Source organism: Strigops habroptila, chromosome 9, assembly GCF_004027225.2.
Source record: "Strigops habroptila isolate Jane chromosome 9, bStrHab1.2.pri, whole genome shotgun sequence".
Lineage (NCBI taxonomy): Eukaryota > Metazoa > Chordata > Aves > Psittaciformes > Psittacidae > Strigops > Strigops habroptila.
In genome coordinates this window covers 11179535-11193304 of record NC_044285.2, presented here as the reverse complement: position 1 = coordinate 11193304, position 13770 = coordinate 11179535, and the positions used below count along the sequence as shown (strand labels likewise).

The 13770-nt window shown below is 36.9% G+C and overlaps 1 protein-coding gene across 7 annotated transcripts in view; it reads left to right on the top strand.

The window, feature by feature from the left end:
• Positions 1-13770, top strand: part of GALK2 (galactokinase 2) — a 49759-nt gene that overhangs the window by 2979 nt on the left and 33010 nt on the right. Inside the window, exons 2-5 of one of the 7 annotated variants that reach the window (XM_030498173.2) lie at positions 451-539; positions 1859-1982; positions 6914-7004; positions 9883-10029. In XM_030498173.2, the coding sequence (XP_030354033.1) occupies positions 451-539; positions 1859-1982; positions 6914-7004; positions 9883-10029 (451 nt within the window). The remainder of the gene's footprint in view (positions 1-450; positions 540-1858; positions 1983-6913; positions 7005-9882; positions 10030-13770) is intronic. The other 6 variants (XM_030498170.1, XM_030498171.1, XM_030498176.1 and 3 more) reach the window with 6 other exon arrangements.

Below are 13770 nucleotides of genomic sequence, written 5' to 3'. Positions count from 1 at the left end.
GTATTTTTGTGTGTGTGTGTGACAAATCCCAGTGCCACAGAGGAGCCACTGGTCCACACTGACAGATTCTTCCTCAATGGGTAACAGATTTATAGAGCTGTGGCACAGGAGAGATGGGTGAGGCCATGGTATTTTGTTACCCAGGCAATTGCCTTCCCTGCTTCTGTCTAGAACCAGCCTAGACAGAGAACTTACATAAAATAAGTCACCTTCCATGCGTCTCAAGTGAACATACATATTTCTTATTAATCAGAATATTCTATATAGTCTTCTTGGTCACAGTTAATGTTATTGAAGAGCAAAAATAAAGACCTTAATGTAGCTCCTGATGTAACAGAAAAAACTCCATGTACTTCGAAAAGTTAATTTGAATTTACTTTGAGAAACATTGATACTTCCTGACTTTTACGCAAATATAGTCCTTCTAAACGTTTCTAATCCCCCTTTCAGATTGCAGAAGCTGAAGGAGTTGTTTATATCAAAATTTGGATCGGCTCCCAAGTTTTATGTTCGTGCACCGGGGCGAGTCAACTTAATAGGTAAAAGAGAAAAATTAGTCTTATTTTGTCTGCCATCATGGAAATCTAGTAGTTAAAAACATAGAATCAAAATAATATTATTCTTAATTTTATAAGGTAAGATAAATGGAAAAGAGAATATACTACTTTACTAGCTTTTACTACACCTTGTTATAAACAGCTGCACACTCAAATATCAGTTTTGGAAAAAAAATATTATAGATAGTAGTGACAGTTTTGAAAATTGGAGAAGCTTCTTTCCAGCTGATGGCAAATAGTTGATGAACAAGGCATCCACAAATTAACTTGGTAAATTTTTTTCTCTTCCATTTAAGTTACCTAATATAACCAGCCACACAGCAATATATATGATAAAGCATGAAATGATTCTACCGTAATCTCCTCTTCTTTACTCTTCTGTAGAGATGTGTCCACAGAACTTAGAATAGTTGGTTGTGATTCACTGGCAGACTGGAGAGACACAATTGTTTTGTATTTAGGACTTATTTATTTCTGTGGTAGCCTTATTTTTGAGATTTCTCTATCCATGTTAGGATTGTGCTCTCTCTAGAGCTCAATTTCTTGTATACTCTGAAAATAACCCTACACATTTGAAGACATTTTAAGTAAAAGGATCCTTCAAAACAGAGTTTTAAAAATTAATTACTCCATTGTGCAATTAATGATAATTTTTATCTTGGTGTTGTGTGAACATACCATATAGATTAAATAGACAGCATATACTAACTGGGAATTATTCCTAAGAGAGAGGATGTTTACAACAATATGTATGTGTTGTACACACCTGTATTAATGGTTGTTTAAATATAATTATTATTTTCTTGTATAAAGGTCCAGAAATTCAGTGGGGGTGGGGAGGAAATTCCACCACAGACCTTATCTGGTGGCTGGGGAATCACTCACATGAGCAGAGATCACATGAGGAGTCATATGCTTTCTTTATCTCTTCCAGTCATCAGTTAAATGCAATTGATTTGACTGAATTTTTGTACTGTCACAACAGTGCACAAATAATGTGGCTGTTCTCATTACTGGACAACAATTTATGTAGTGTTTGGGGTTTTTTTAAATTTTTATTAGCCAATATTAGAACATGAACATCTACAAACAGATGCAATAGATAAAATTACTAAAGCAAGAACAAAACTTTTGTTCGACAACATGAAATAGAGGAAATGCACCCCAAACTTTTAATCATAAAAGTTGAGACTCTACTGAGAAATTGTCTCATACAGTAAACAACACCGAAGCCCTGTAGAAGCCTTGCTATTCTAGGAAGAATTATTCCAAAATATTTTAATCGTCTGTTTCTTTGGTAGGAGAACATATAGACTACTGTGGTTATGCTGTGCTCCCTATGGCTATAGAACAAGATATACTGATTGCAGTAGAACCTGTAAAAACTCAAGTTGTGCACCTGGCAAATACCAATTCATTGTATTTGTAAGTAATTACTTTCTTTATTCACATATATTGATGGATCTTCTTATGCAATTGCAATTCAGGTTAACTTTTCAGATCTGACAAACTTCCATTGCAATATAAAGTTTAATTGTGTAAAATGAACGATACAAGCAGATGGAATCCCACTGACTCTATGCTGTGCATATTAGTTTAGAGCAATAGGTTTGCTACTTTTGTCTCCCACCTGTTCAGATTTTTCTTGTGAGACCTCTGATTTTTCAACCTTTCTAAAAGTGCAGTCCTGTCTTCCCTTCTCTTAGCTCATCTTTCTTGATGTAATCCCCATAACTGGCAGCAGCTCAGTTTCCCCTGGAGAAGGGATTGAAATGTTTTGTAATCAATTAGGGCATATATAAGCTAACACTCCCCTGCTCTGGAGGACCTGGGGCTGTATTTTCACAACAGCTTTAGCAACAATCCTGGCTCAAAAACTCTGTATTCCCTCTTTTCCACTTCCTCCACAGCTGCTTGTTTGCAGAATTATAGACTAATTTGGGCTGGAAGGGACCTTTGGAGATCCTTTGTAACTGTCTTGATCACCTTCTGCTGGACTCCCTGCAGTCTGCCATGTCTTTCTTGTAATGGGAAACTCCAAAACTGGACGCAGTTTTCTAGCTATGGTCTCACAAGTGCTGAACATAGGGAAATAATCCCGCCATTCTTTTCAACTTCAGCCAGATTCTTCTGCCTCCTTCCTTGTAACAGACTGGTATTTGTGTAGTTGCATGGCAGTTCAGATGAGGTCATTCATCCACATGAACTTTTGTAGGCATTTTGCAAAAATCATAATCAGCACAAGCGTAGTTGAAGCCATTTTTCTTAAGCCAACTATTTGAGCATGTATTTCTGCTTAAAGCTCAGTTTGTTGTAACAGCATGTTCTGAGCTTCTGTCTGTGACTAGTGCAGTTGAATTGTTACTTCTGCGATAACTATAAATACTCAAATATTTTTCACTCACTTTGTGGTGTCTGTTTTCACATTATAGCTGGGCTGATTTGAGAGTTTGTCACTGCAAAAAGGTCATGGCTTGCTTCATTTTACCCCTAGTCTCCCTTTCCTTGCTTCTAACACTGATTCACCCTTTGCCTTTTACGACATGTAGTATTTGTTTGATCTTAAGCTAAAGTGCACTATTCACTCCTTTTTTTTTGCTTAATTTTTTTTTGGTTAATTTTGTGTCATTTTAGTGAATTGAATTGCCATGCACTCAGCACTAAAGCTGACTTGGGGTAAATAGTGGGAACATGCAGTGGTGAAATGGGGGAAAGGAAATGTATGATATGAGTGGGACCTTCCTCTTTCTTTAATAGCAACCTCCCAACAGGGCTTAAGCTGTATTGCAAAACCATTCTGCAAGAGGCGATGCCAGAATTATAATAGCTTTGATTAGGAAAAGTTGTCATAGTGGATACTAAATAAAGCAGTAACCAAAAGGTAAACATTTTTACTTGGTCTTTAAGCTCTGGCACACTACATCACAGTTGAAATGGCATTCTCCTAAGGTACATAGTTCCTACCAAATCTAGAATTACAGCCTTTGAATTCAGGCTATATGCACAGTCACTGTATTTTTATATCTGCCCTTGTTTCAGTTTGAAATTGTATGTTTTAAACCATAAACCAAGAAGAGGTCTCAGAATACAGCATTAAGCATCTCTGTTTTGTTGAGACTCTGTTGCTTAAAAACAAAGCTCAAACATGTCCATAATTTCATAACAAAGAAATATTTTTCAACACTTTGGATGTTACACTGCATAACAATACTGTTGACAGTGTGTCTTTTTTTCCCAGCATGTTACGCTGGTAGATTTATGCTTGTGGTGAATGCATATGTATAGGCCTTTGGTGAACAAGAACTATAAGCCTCCACAGAATCACTATTTCCTATTTCATTTTTGTGTTGTGAACTGGTGAAATGTTTAACAGTTCTGTAGCCCGCTTCCACCTTGATAGTTCATGTTGACTTTTAGGAAAAACAGGAGAAAGAACAGGTTGCAAGAAAAAACACCCATGTGTTTTTCATCATAAATCACCCCAACTGATCAGATGCCATTTATGTTATTTGGGCTAAAACAGTATTCAAAAGTTAGTCTTTTGAAGTTTCTGATACCTCTCCTTCACATAACATCTCTGTAATTGAGAAATACTTGTGCAGAGAATATCTGACGTGATAATTCTCAAAATACCTTCAGAAATACCAGAGGCTGATGATGACCAATCAGTTTCCACCTCGTGGCAAAATATGAAAATCTTTTTTTAAAAACCTCAGATTTATTTTATTTTTCCCCAGAGGACTCGAGCAGAGAAACTGACAGGTTGAAAAGACAATGAGGTTCTGTGAGAAAGAACCAAACTGTTCTCCAAAAAAATAAGGATTAATTACTATTCAAGCAGTAAATACCACCTCAGCCACATGGTTTTTTTCACAGTACTTGAAAAACTCATCTAATTATACGGAAGAATTGGAATGCTTCCATCTATAGCCTTAGAGGAGGGGCAAACTTTCCCAAGAATCCTTTAGAACAGAAAGGCTGGAACAGACAATATCAGAGATTTTTACTTTATGGGTATGTTTTTCCCAATTTTTTATTTTATTATAAAGTCCTGAGAGCAAGCTGCCTACTTTCCAGTAGGAGGATTAAAGGCAAGCCTGAAGATTTACAGATTTAAGATAAAGCTTAGGCATTTATGAATTGGTTTTTACAACAAACTGAATGTCATAACCAAAAATAGATTTAAAGGATCTGGGGATCTTGACAGTTCCGCAATCTGTGTTTGTGTGAATTATGTCCATATGAAACATGCCAAAATCAAAGCCAATTTTTCTTTGATTTTCTATGAGAGGATTGCAGAAATGAGCAAAATGCATTTTAAGACGACATTATTTTATCTTGAGAACCAGCAAATACAATCATAATATATGTCTTCTTGTTCACTGCAGTTTTAGTTTGTCTGATCATATAAAAAGAATTACAAAGATAAAATATTTTAGAACTTTGTTGAGGGAAAGAGGACTTCCAATTTGATTTGTGTTAATCACTTTTACACATTGATTTCCATCAGCCTTGCTTTTTTACAATAATACAGGATTGTTGAAGAAAACAGTCGTAAGCATACATAGGGCTTTTTAAATCTTTGTTACTTTTGACAAGTATTTTCTATTTTGCGAGTACTTCTGTGGGGTTTTTTAAATATTATTATATTTAAAAGCCATAAGCAAAATGTTGTTTATTCTCTGGGATATTGTTCTAAATACACATGAATCTCCAATTGGAAGAATTTACAGCTATTCTCAAACTTTCCTTGTATTGTAATCTCAATACTCCCTTTCAGGTCTTTGTGTTACTCTACAAACCCCAGTAATGTCTGACACTAACTTTATACAATTCTTGGATGCTGCATTGCTGATAAAATCCTGGAAGTGGCACTATTTTGAACAGTTCAGATAGAAAGACACCAATCTCTGCTATTTCCGCATAGTATTGAATGCTGAAATTGAATGTATAACTGACGGAATGGTCATTCTGAGTTGTTACTTAGAGTGTGCGATCTGTCATGTAACACTGAGCTAGGAATAGGTTGTAGACTGGTAGTACAAGTGGAGTAACTCACTACAGCATAGCTAGCATTAGACCATAGCAAGAGGAGGCAGGATTCTGGGGGCCATTTTTACAATGGTTGTCAGATTTGGGGGTTGCATAACACAAAAATTTCAGCCTTTAAGTGCACCAGAATAAAGTGAAGTTTTCAGCCATCATTTGAGGACAATTACATTATTGTAAAGTTGCTTTATATATTATAGTTATAACAACTATTTCTTCATAGCAATGAAAACACCTTCACACAGGTATTCATTACAGGTATTAACTAGCAATACTATGTTGGATAGAAATAAAACCAGCACATCACTAACCTACATAGTGTACAGATACAGACTGGGACTAGCCTAAGAACGAAAAATTCCAGCCTCTTAGGAGATGTAGAATCCCCCCTACTGCTTAATTTCCTGAAGTTTTTTTATTACTATTAAACCTAAATATTCCCAGGGAATTCACCTGCCTCTGTTCATATTGTTTGGCAGACCTTGCCCTGTAAAGCACAGCTTAGCCTGCAATTTTTGAAACTTTTTGTTAGCTTTTCTTGACATTCTCAGTGCCTTTCCTCTTTGTGTGTTGAGCATCTGCTATAATGACATCAGGTAGATATAGTTACTGGGCATTCAACTGTATAGATGTCTGAACAATCTACACTTGTTGGTGATTAACTCCTCCGAGGCCACTGTGTATCACACCATTTTGACAGCACCTATCCTACCATTAGCTTCTTTAGGAACACTCAGGCTTCCCATTTTTATTGTTTTGAAATGAAGATGGAGTAGAAAGAACATTATCAGAATTATCCTGAAAGAAATAGATAAACTATTTTAAACTAAATTATTTTATCATGTAACAAAAATAATATGTTTGCAGGATTAGGCCTGTTCTAGTGAAGTGCTATTCAGAGCAAAGGTAATGAAGATGAATTCCTGAGCAAGGATTACCAGAGAGCCTGAAGTGTATTTATCTCTTTCTAGGTTTGACAGATAGGATTATTTAGATTTTCACTTCTCTAAGAGATCAAGAGAACATACACACATGTGATGGAAAGCATGGTGCCTTAAGGATACTAAAGGTAGCTTACTTTCTGAATTTATTTAATAAAGTCTATAACTTAAGCAAAAATTCTTATGCTTCCATCTAAAATATTCTTACTGATTTGATTAATAAAGATCTGTAAAAAACCTCTGAAAAACATGGCACAGAAAAAATGAACATTGGAATACTTTTGTTCATCAGCAGGTGGCAGTAATAAGCCATGTTTTTTCAAACTAAATTTACTGACAAAGCCTCAAGGTTTTTCTGTTTTGCAGGGATTTCAGTACTAGTGTTAATAACATTCAGATTAACAAAACCAAACCTCAATGGCATAACTACTTCCTGTGTGGACTGAAGGGTATTCAGGTAAGCCAAATCCATTTCACTTACGAAATTAAGTAGAAGTAAAATACAACAAACCTACCTATTCACCCTCGGAGTACTTCCCTGCATTCTATAGCTTTTCTTGACATACAGTTAAGTATTTTCATGTTAAAATTTGAAGAGGAGCTATGAGTGGCTTTGGTTTACAATATCTGCAGAACACTATTTTCATTTTTATTACATGAATTGCAATAACAAATAATTATTTAGTAAAGTCACTATTAAACTCATTATCAAGATGACATTTTTATATTTTGAAGTTAAAAAGAATGCTTTCCAACGGAATCATTTAATTAGCATTTGCATTCAAAAAGGTTTGGAGGCTTAGTCTGTCAGGACACAAAATCCTATTTTAGTCCTTTTCTTCCTATGGAAACATTTTAAAAAACATTAATTTCCATTAATGTTGGAAACCTACAACTTGTGCTCAACAACAGAGTGAAGATGGTTCATACAGTAGGCAAAAGAAAGTGTAAAAAGTAGGTAAACAGCATACAGAAAAAATATTCCAGTAAGAGCCATTACTTATCCAGAATTTCCCTGTGTGGAATTTGAATGGGATTTTTAAAATTTCCTGAGTTAAGAGAGCAGCCATGCAGGAAACAGCACATTACGGTAAAGGCAGGAACACTGAACAGAGACATTTTCCTGTCTCTTCATTTGAACTTTATCTTCTTCTTTATGAGCGAGCCTGTCTCCAGACTGACTTGAAGACTGCACTACTTGTGAAAGCAAGTGCTGATGTCAGTGTTGTCCTGGGAAGCAGCCTGAACTCACAATTGAGGCTTCCTATAAATCTCACCTGCTGTTTGCAGGTGATTCATGGCCCTTTGAGGAAAAAACATGCTGACTTCTGAGCTCCATGTCAATCCACTGATGTTTCTGGAAGGGCAGATGGGATAAGCAATGTGGGCTAGGTCAGGAACGGGTCACCACAGCCAGCCAAAATTGTGGGTAAATGTGCTTTTTAAAACACATGAAGGTTGCCTGTGGATAGGCCATCTAGGTCACCCCACAGGATGATCCAATAGATAAGGACTGCAGATAGCCAACAAAGCCTGCCTCAAACCTGCCACAGGAGTCTTCAAAATATAATATGTGGAACAATCAGTGCCACAAATCACTTTATTACAATCCACAGTTCCTAAAGAGACCATCGCCCGTGTGTTTAGACTCCAATAAATGACTTATGTTTGCAGTAACATAAGTATTTTCAATTTTGTATTGCTCAGTAACACCGGCATTTAAATTGCATTGACTGTAGAGATATAGATTAGGTTTCTTTACAATATATCCTTTCTTATATTAAGGCTAGCATGACCAATTGACTTTATTTATTTTGCAGTCTGCTACTGAGATTTGTTTCCTAAGGACAAGCTTTCATACTTGAAGGTTAATTTGCAAAGCAGGTTTGCAGACTCTAGCGCTGGCAGAAAAGAAGCATAAATGTTACAGACTTAAGAAACACTGAAATACAAGTACTCAGAGGGTCCAGCGGGATAATCTGTTTATATTAAGTTGAACATGCTATCCTTTCGGGACAGAACTATTGCAGAAGTTGGCAAAGTCCATTTTCATTTTTGAAACTGAAGTACGTTTTCTATTTAAACATCGCGTGATAAGTCTGCAAGCCTGATTCACATTCAAGACAATCCAGAAACTGTGGATCAGTTTCTGGTTACTCAAGCATTTTCTGTTTTTGAACAAGCCTGTCTAGTGTTCTTCATGAAGGGGCATGGGCAGCAATTGTATTTTAGGTATGAATTCCCTTATACTTGGAGAAAGGAAAATTTAAAATAATTCGAAATGATGGCAGAAGACATTAAAGGAGGCTCTTTGTGTTTGCTGATCTCTACCATTGGTATTTACAGTTGAAGCTGTTTCAGGAAAAGTAGATATTTTTTTGAAAGCTGGCATTTCTTTATAGAAATACTGCTATTTTTTCTGATTATTCACATTGCAACATGGTTTATTGACATACAAATCTGTATCGGAATGTAGCTATTCATATACCCCCCATATACATTCAATGAGTTTTTAATAAGTACTGCATGTTTATTTCAAACTAACAACAGAGAGAAACTTATATTAAAGTGATTATAAATACGAACACAGAGCAACAAAAGAATAATTAAAAGAGTATGTATGATAGGATTTATGACTTCGGATTAAATTTATAATCTTTGATATCCATCATACATGTAAAAGTATTTTAAACTTTATTCTAAAAATAGCATAACAGAGACGATTGCTGCTGGTAGGTATGTCTTCGTGCCTCCTAAAGCATAGTGTCCTTCAAGTACCATTGTGGTTTTCTCATTGTCAGTCCTGTGAGTGCTTCATGAGATAGGAAGGTCTGGCTTTGAGTATAGCTGCATGGCTACTAGTTCCTCATCACTGTGATACGACTCCCTGATGCCACGTGCCAGCATTAGAAGTGAAGCATGAAGTGGCCCTTAAGCTCTTTAGGATGCCTTACGTCAGGAGCTGTGGGGAAAAGGACAAAAGTAGGATATAAAGTGATTGGTAACCTCTGGTACTGTCACCATGGCAGCTCAGAGCAGAGCCCACCCACGAAGCTTGGTAAATTCTTGGGTGTTTAGCCCATACTGAATTCTGCTTGGGGTACAGTTCTGTCAGCTCATACATGTTTGTGTATGAGACATACCTTTGGCAAAGCCCTATCATTGGGTTTGTTCTTAAGGAATAGAATTAAAATTTTGCTTTATTTTGCTTATACCAGAAGCAGGTCCTTGGTTCCAGCAACTCAGCCGAAAGATTCTCTTTCTAAGTATCAGATAATTGCAAGCCTGAGCCTGTCTGTGCTTGAAACTGAGATTGTTTATTTTTTCATTGTTAGGAACATTTTGGTCTTAATAACCCAACTGGAATGAATTGTCTGCTAGATGGAACCATCCCTCCAAGTTCTGGTCTTTCTAGCTCCAGTGCTTTGGTGTGCTGTGCAGGACTCGTGACACTAAGAGCTAATGGAAAAACCCTCTCTAAGGTAATTTACTGTAAAACAAGAGAGTGTCAGCAGTAAAATTCTACTTAAAATTAAATATTGTTAATGCCTGTAAACATTAAAAACACGATACAATTGTTTTTGCAAAGAGTTGTTGGATATAAACTTAAGATATTGCACAATTGAGCAAACATCTTTGGCCAAATTTTGGCAGGACTTGAATTTGGCAAGAAAACAGGCTTACATTAAAGCTGAAAAAAGGAGCATTATTGTAAGCCTGTATTTTGGCCAACCATCAGGTCCATGCCTAGACCAGATGTGCTATCTTGCAGGCCAGGACTGAGGATGTATGTGCTGAAGCATGTGGACCACACCCCCGAGGCCTTTACCCTCTCCCTGAATGACTTTTCATGGCTTTAACAGCAGAGCATCTGTTGGAGGCCTGTGGAACAATTTCTTGATAAATTATATAATCAGCACAAAGTAGAGGTAAAATTCTTCCATCTGACTCTCCTTATTCTCTTCACGTTTTTTTTGGAATGAACATATTTACAATCCAGAATGTAGTCTTCACTTTTTTAAACAAACATTAGTCTAAACACAAACCCCAAGTATGTGACCTGTTAGCAGTACAACTGTTAGGAGAATTTGGCTTGTGTAATACAAATTTCTGGAGGAGTCATGGTCCTTGAAGGTGCCATATGGGAGTGAAGTTCTCTCCAGTAAAAATATCTGGTTAAGTGAAACTAGGATCTTAAATTAGAACATTGTCAGGAAGAGAAAAAACCAGATCTAAATGTGACTGTTACACATATTTGTGCCTATTGTTTAAGGCAGACGTTCCCCAATTGTGGTAGAAAGCCAACTTAAAGTGGTACATGATGATGGCAGCTGTTAACTGGGCTTGTATACAAGCACTTATCTGAGCAATGAGGTAAACAGATCCACACAGAAGGTTTTTGCTGATCAGTTTGTGACTTGCTTCTCTATGTAGCTGCAGCTGCAGCAATCCGCTCAGCAGTAAGTGCTCCATCCCACATTGCGCTGCTCACAGTGCTTGCTTCAGGAAGATATCAGGCAGGGTTAAGGCAGAAGGAAGCAGGGTTGGTGAGGCAGGGCATCTTTTTTATGGGGGGGGGTGTGGTGTGGCTACAGTCACTGTCACACTGCTTTGTGTTGGTGTGGAAAGTAAGGGATTGGACACTTAACAGAGGCTCTAGTTTGTGAGGCGAGACATATAGTGCAATGGTAGATGAAAACGGAGTGGAGGATCCCACTTTGATGAATGAGCTTTGCAGTAAGAGGGTTGGAAGTGACAGATGTGCTTTTTTATACATGTGTACCTGGCCTGGCAAGAAGCGTCTGGTTCTGCAAAGATGGTCTTACCACAGGTGAGCACCATCTCTGATGGCGGTAACCAAATGAGCTAAGCTTGGGAACTACTGATCCAAATCACTGGAGTGCATGTGATCAGAAATTGGGTATCTGCAAAATACTTAAAACTGATAGAGGTCAGAAAGCCCAAGTTTTACTAGATAGTAGAAATCTGTATTTGGAAAACCAGAAGCCAGGTTTTCAGTATTCCAAGAAATACTGCACAGCTTTCTTCAAAGAATAAATGATACAGTGTGTATCTTGAGCTGAATTTACACATGGCTTGGGAGTACTGGCCAGCATTATGCCAGACCTGTTTAAAGAAAGGTGCAAACCTCCTTTTGGCATTTTCATAGAAACTTGTGGAGGAACAGAAGGAAGATGATAGAGACTCCACTAAATGTCTTTCCTTCTCATGTGTCCTGTTCAATCAGCCCAAAATCTGTTTTGCTTGCTGGTTGAAATGTGCTGAAAGTTAATCTTGTGTCTCAAATGTAATTGGACAAACACAAGAGACACAATTGCATATTTTTGTTAGGAAATCCTGATGTCTGCAGCCAAATATTTTGCACTTGTGAAAAAAAAAAGAGCAATTAATGTACAGATGAGAATTTCCAATAGCCAACATAGGAGCTGTTAAGAACATATCCAAGGTTTTGTGTGCTTGCATAGACCAAGAGATCTGTTTGTGCTAGTTAAGACAAAGGATGGCAGCTCTGAAGAGCAGTTACTTTTGTCCAGGCTCTTAAATTTCCCCAAATCTTACAGAACAGTAAAACCAAGTTCAGTGTTCTTGGCTAATTTATGATTTAGCATTAGAGACCTCTTACATCTAGCTAAATCCAGATTCTCTGTTGCACTGAATTTATGCTTAGCCTCGCAGAACTGCCTTGTATAAGGCAGTGCTAGTCTGAGTATAAATTAGAACAATCTAGGCATGTGAGGCCTCAGAAGCATAAAACGTGCTCTGGCCACTTCTTTGCAGCTCCTAATGCATCCTGTGCTGGTGTCAAATGGGATCTGTGCAGGATCCCATAATGCTGGCTGTGTATCAGCTGGGAGCTCCCCGATGGCAGGGGAATTCTTAGCTGACTAGAAATAGGGACTTTCCAGATCCTTTCTACTAGAAAGCAAACCAGGACTTTGCATTTTTAGGGGTCTGGATATTTATGTGTTTATTTTCAAGGGAGAAATACGGGTTTACCTCACCCCTCTGCCTTTTTTTTTTTTCCCAAATGTTTTAGCGTTGCGAAAGCTGTACATGGTAGTATTTATAAGTAACAATATTTGGTCATGGTGGTAATTTTATGAGAAAAGAGATGAGATGCCCCTCATTAGTCTGATGGACTTTGCAAAATCTTAATACGATGGTTTGTAGCAGCAAGACATAGAAACTTTTGGCTCTGGAATCAAATTTGGCTGAATTGTAGGGCTTCTGTAGCCAAAGTTATGAAAAAATGACCTTTTACTGAATAGAACATTTATCTGTTTTGTTTCTGTGAAACTATTTTTATGAGAATATTTTAGTTATATGCTTTTTTTTCCTGATAAATGTAAGTTTAAAATAGTAGCTGCAGAGTAAAAGTTTCTGAAATTCAGAACTTTTATGAGATAACACTTCCAGTGTGAAGTTTGGGCCTATGAGATTAAGAGCCAAAAACAACAAAAATGAACAATATTGTAAAAGGATAGCTAGAATTTCATGGTGGCTTACTTTAAAAATAGCATCTTTTTGATGTTGAAAACAAAATCAGGAAAAAAAACTGTGCTCTCACTAATTGCTGTGTGCAGCAGTCTGCAATGGGGCATTGTTTCAGTGTGCATAGGGGTTTTTTTCTAAAAACCCATCACACACATACACAATAGTTTAGGGAAAATACCAGTCCAAGACAATTCAGCCAGATGTGCAGTGCTAACCAGTTGCAGCAGTGCAATAGCATTCAAGTAACAAGATGGAAAATTTAGAATGCAATCTTTAAAAAGAATCCATTTTTCTCCTCCAAACAGGATGCCAGTCTAAGACTGTGTTGGCATCACTCAAAGAACAGCAATGCTCAGTATTAGCTTTTGATTTAAAAATGATTTTTTATTTTACTATTACAAAATCAATCTTTTGTAGAACTTTTCATCAGGAGACGACACATTTTGTAAAGGAAATATAATAATGTTCTAAATTGTCTGAGCTTTGTGTTTCATGGTAGGAATTAATGAGTACAGAAAATCTCTTAGTACTTTTGAGTAACTAGATTTACTTGAAAGATGTGATGATAATGTTGCTGTCCAAATGTTAAATCTTGTGGCACTAAGTTCTGTCCAGCCACCCCTAACATTTTTTCTGTTGCTCAAGGGCAACTGTGCACATACTTACTGGGAAAAATAGATCAAAAGCAAATAGGGTTTATTTAATTT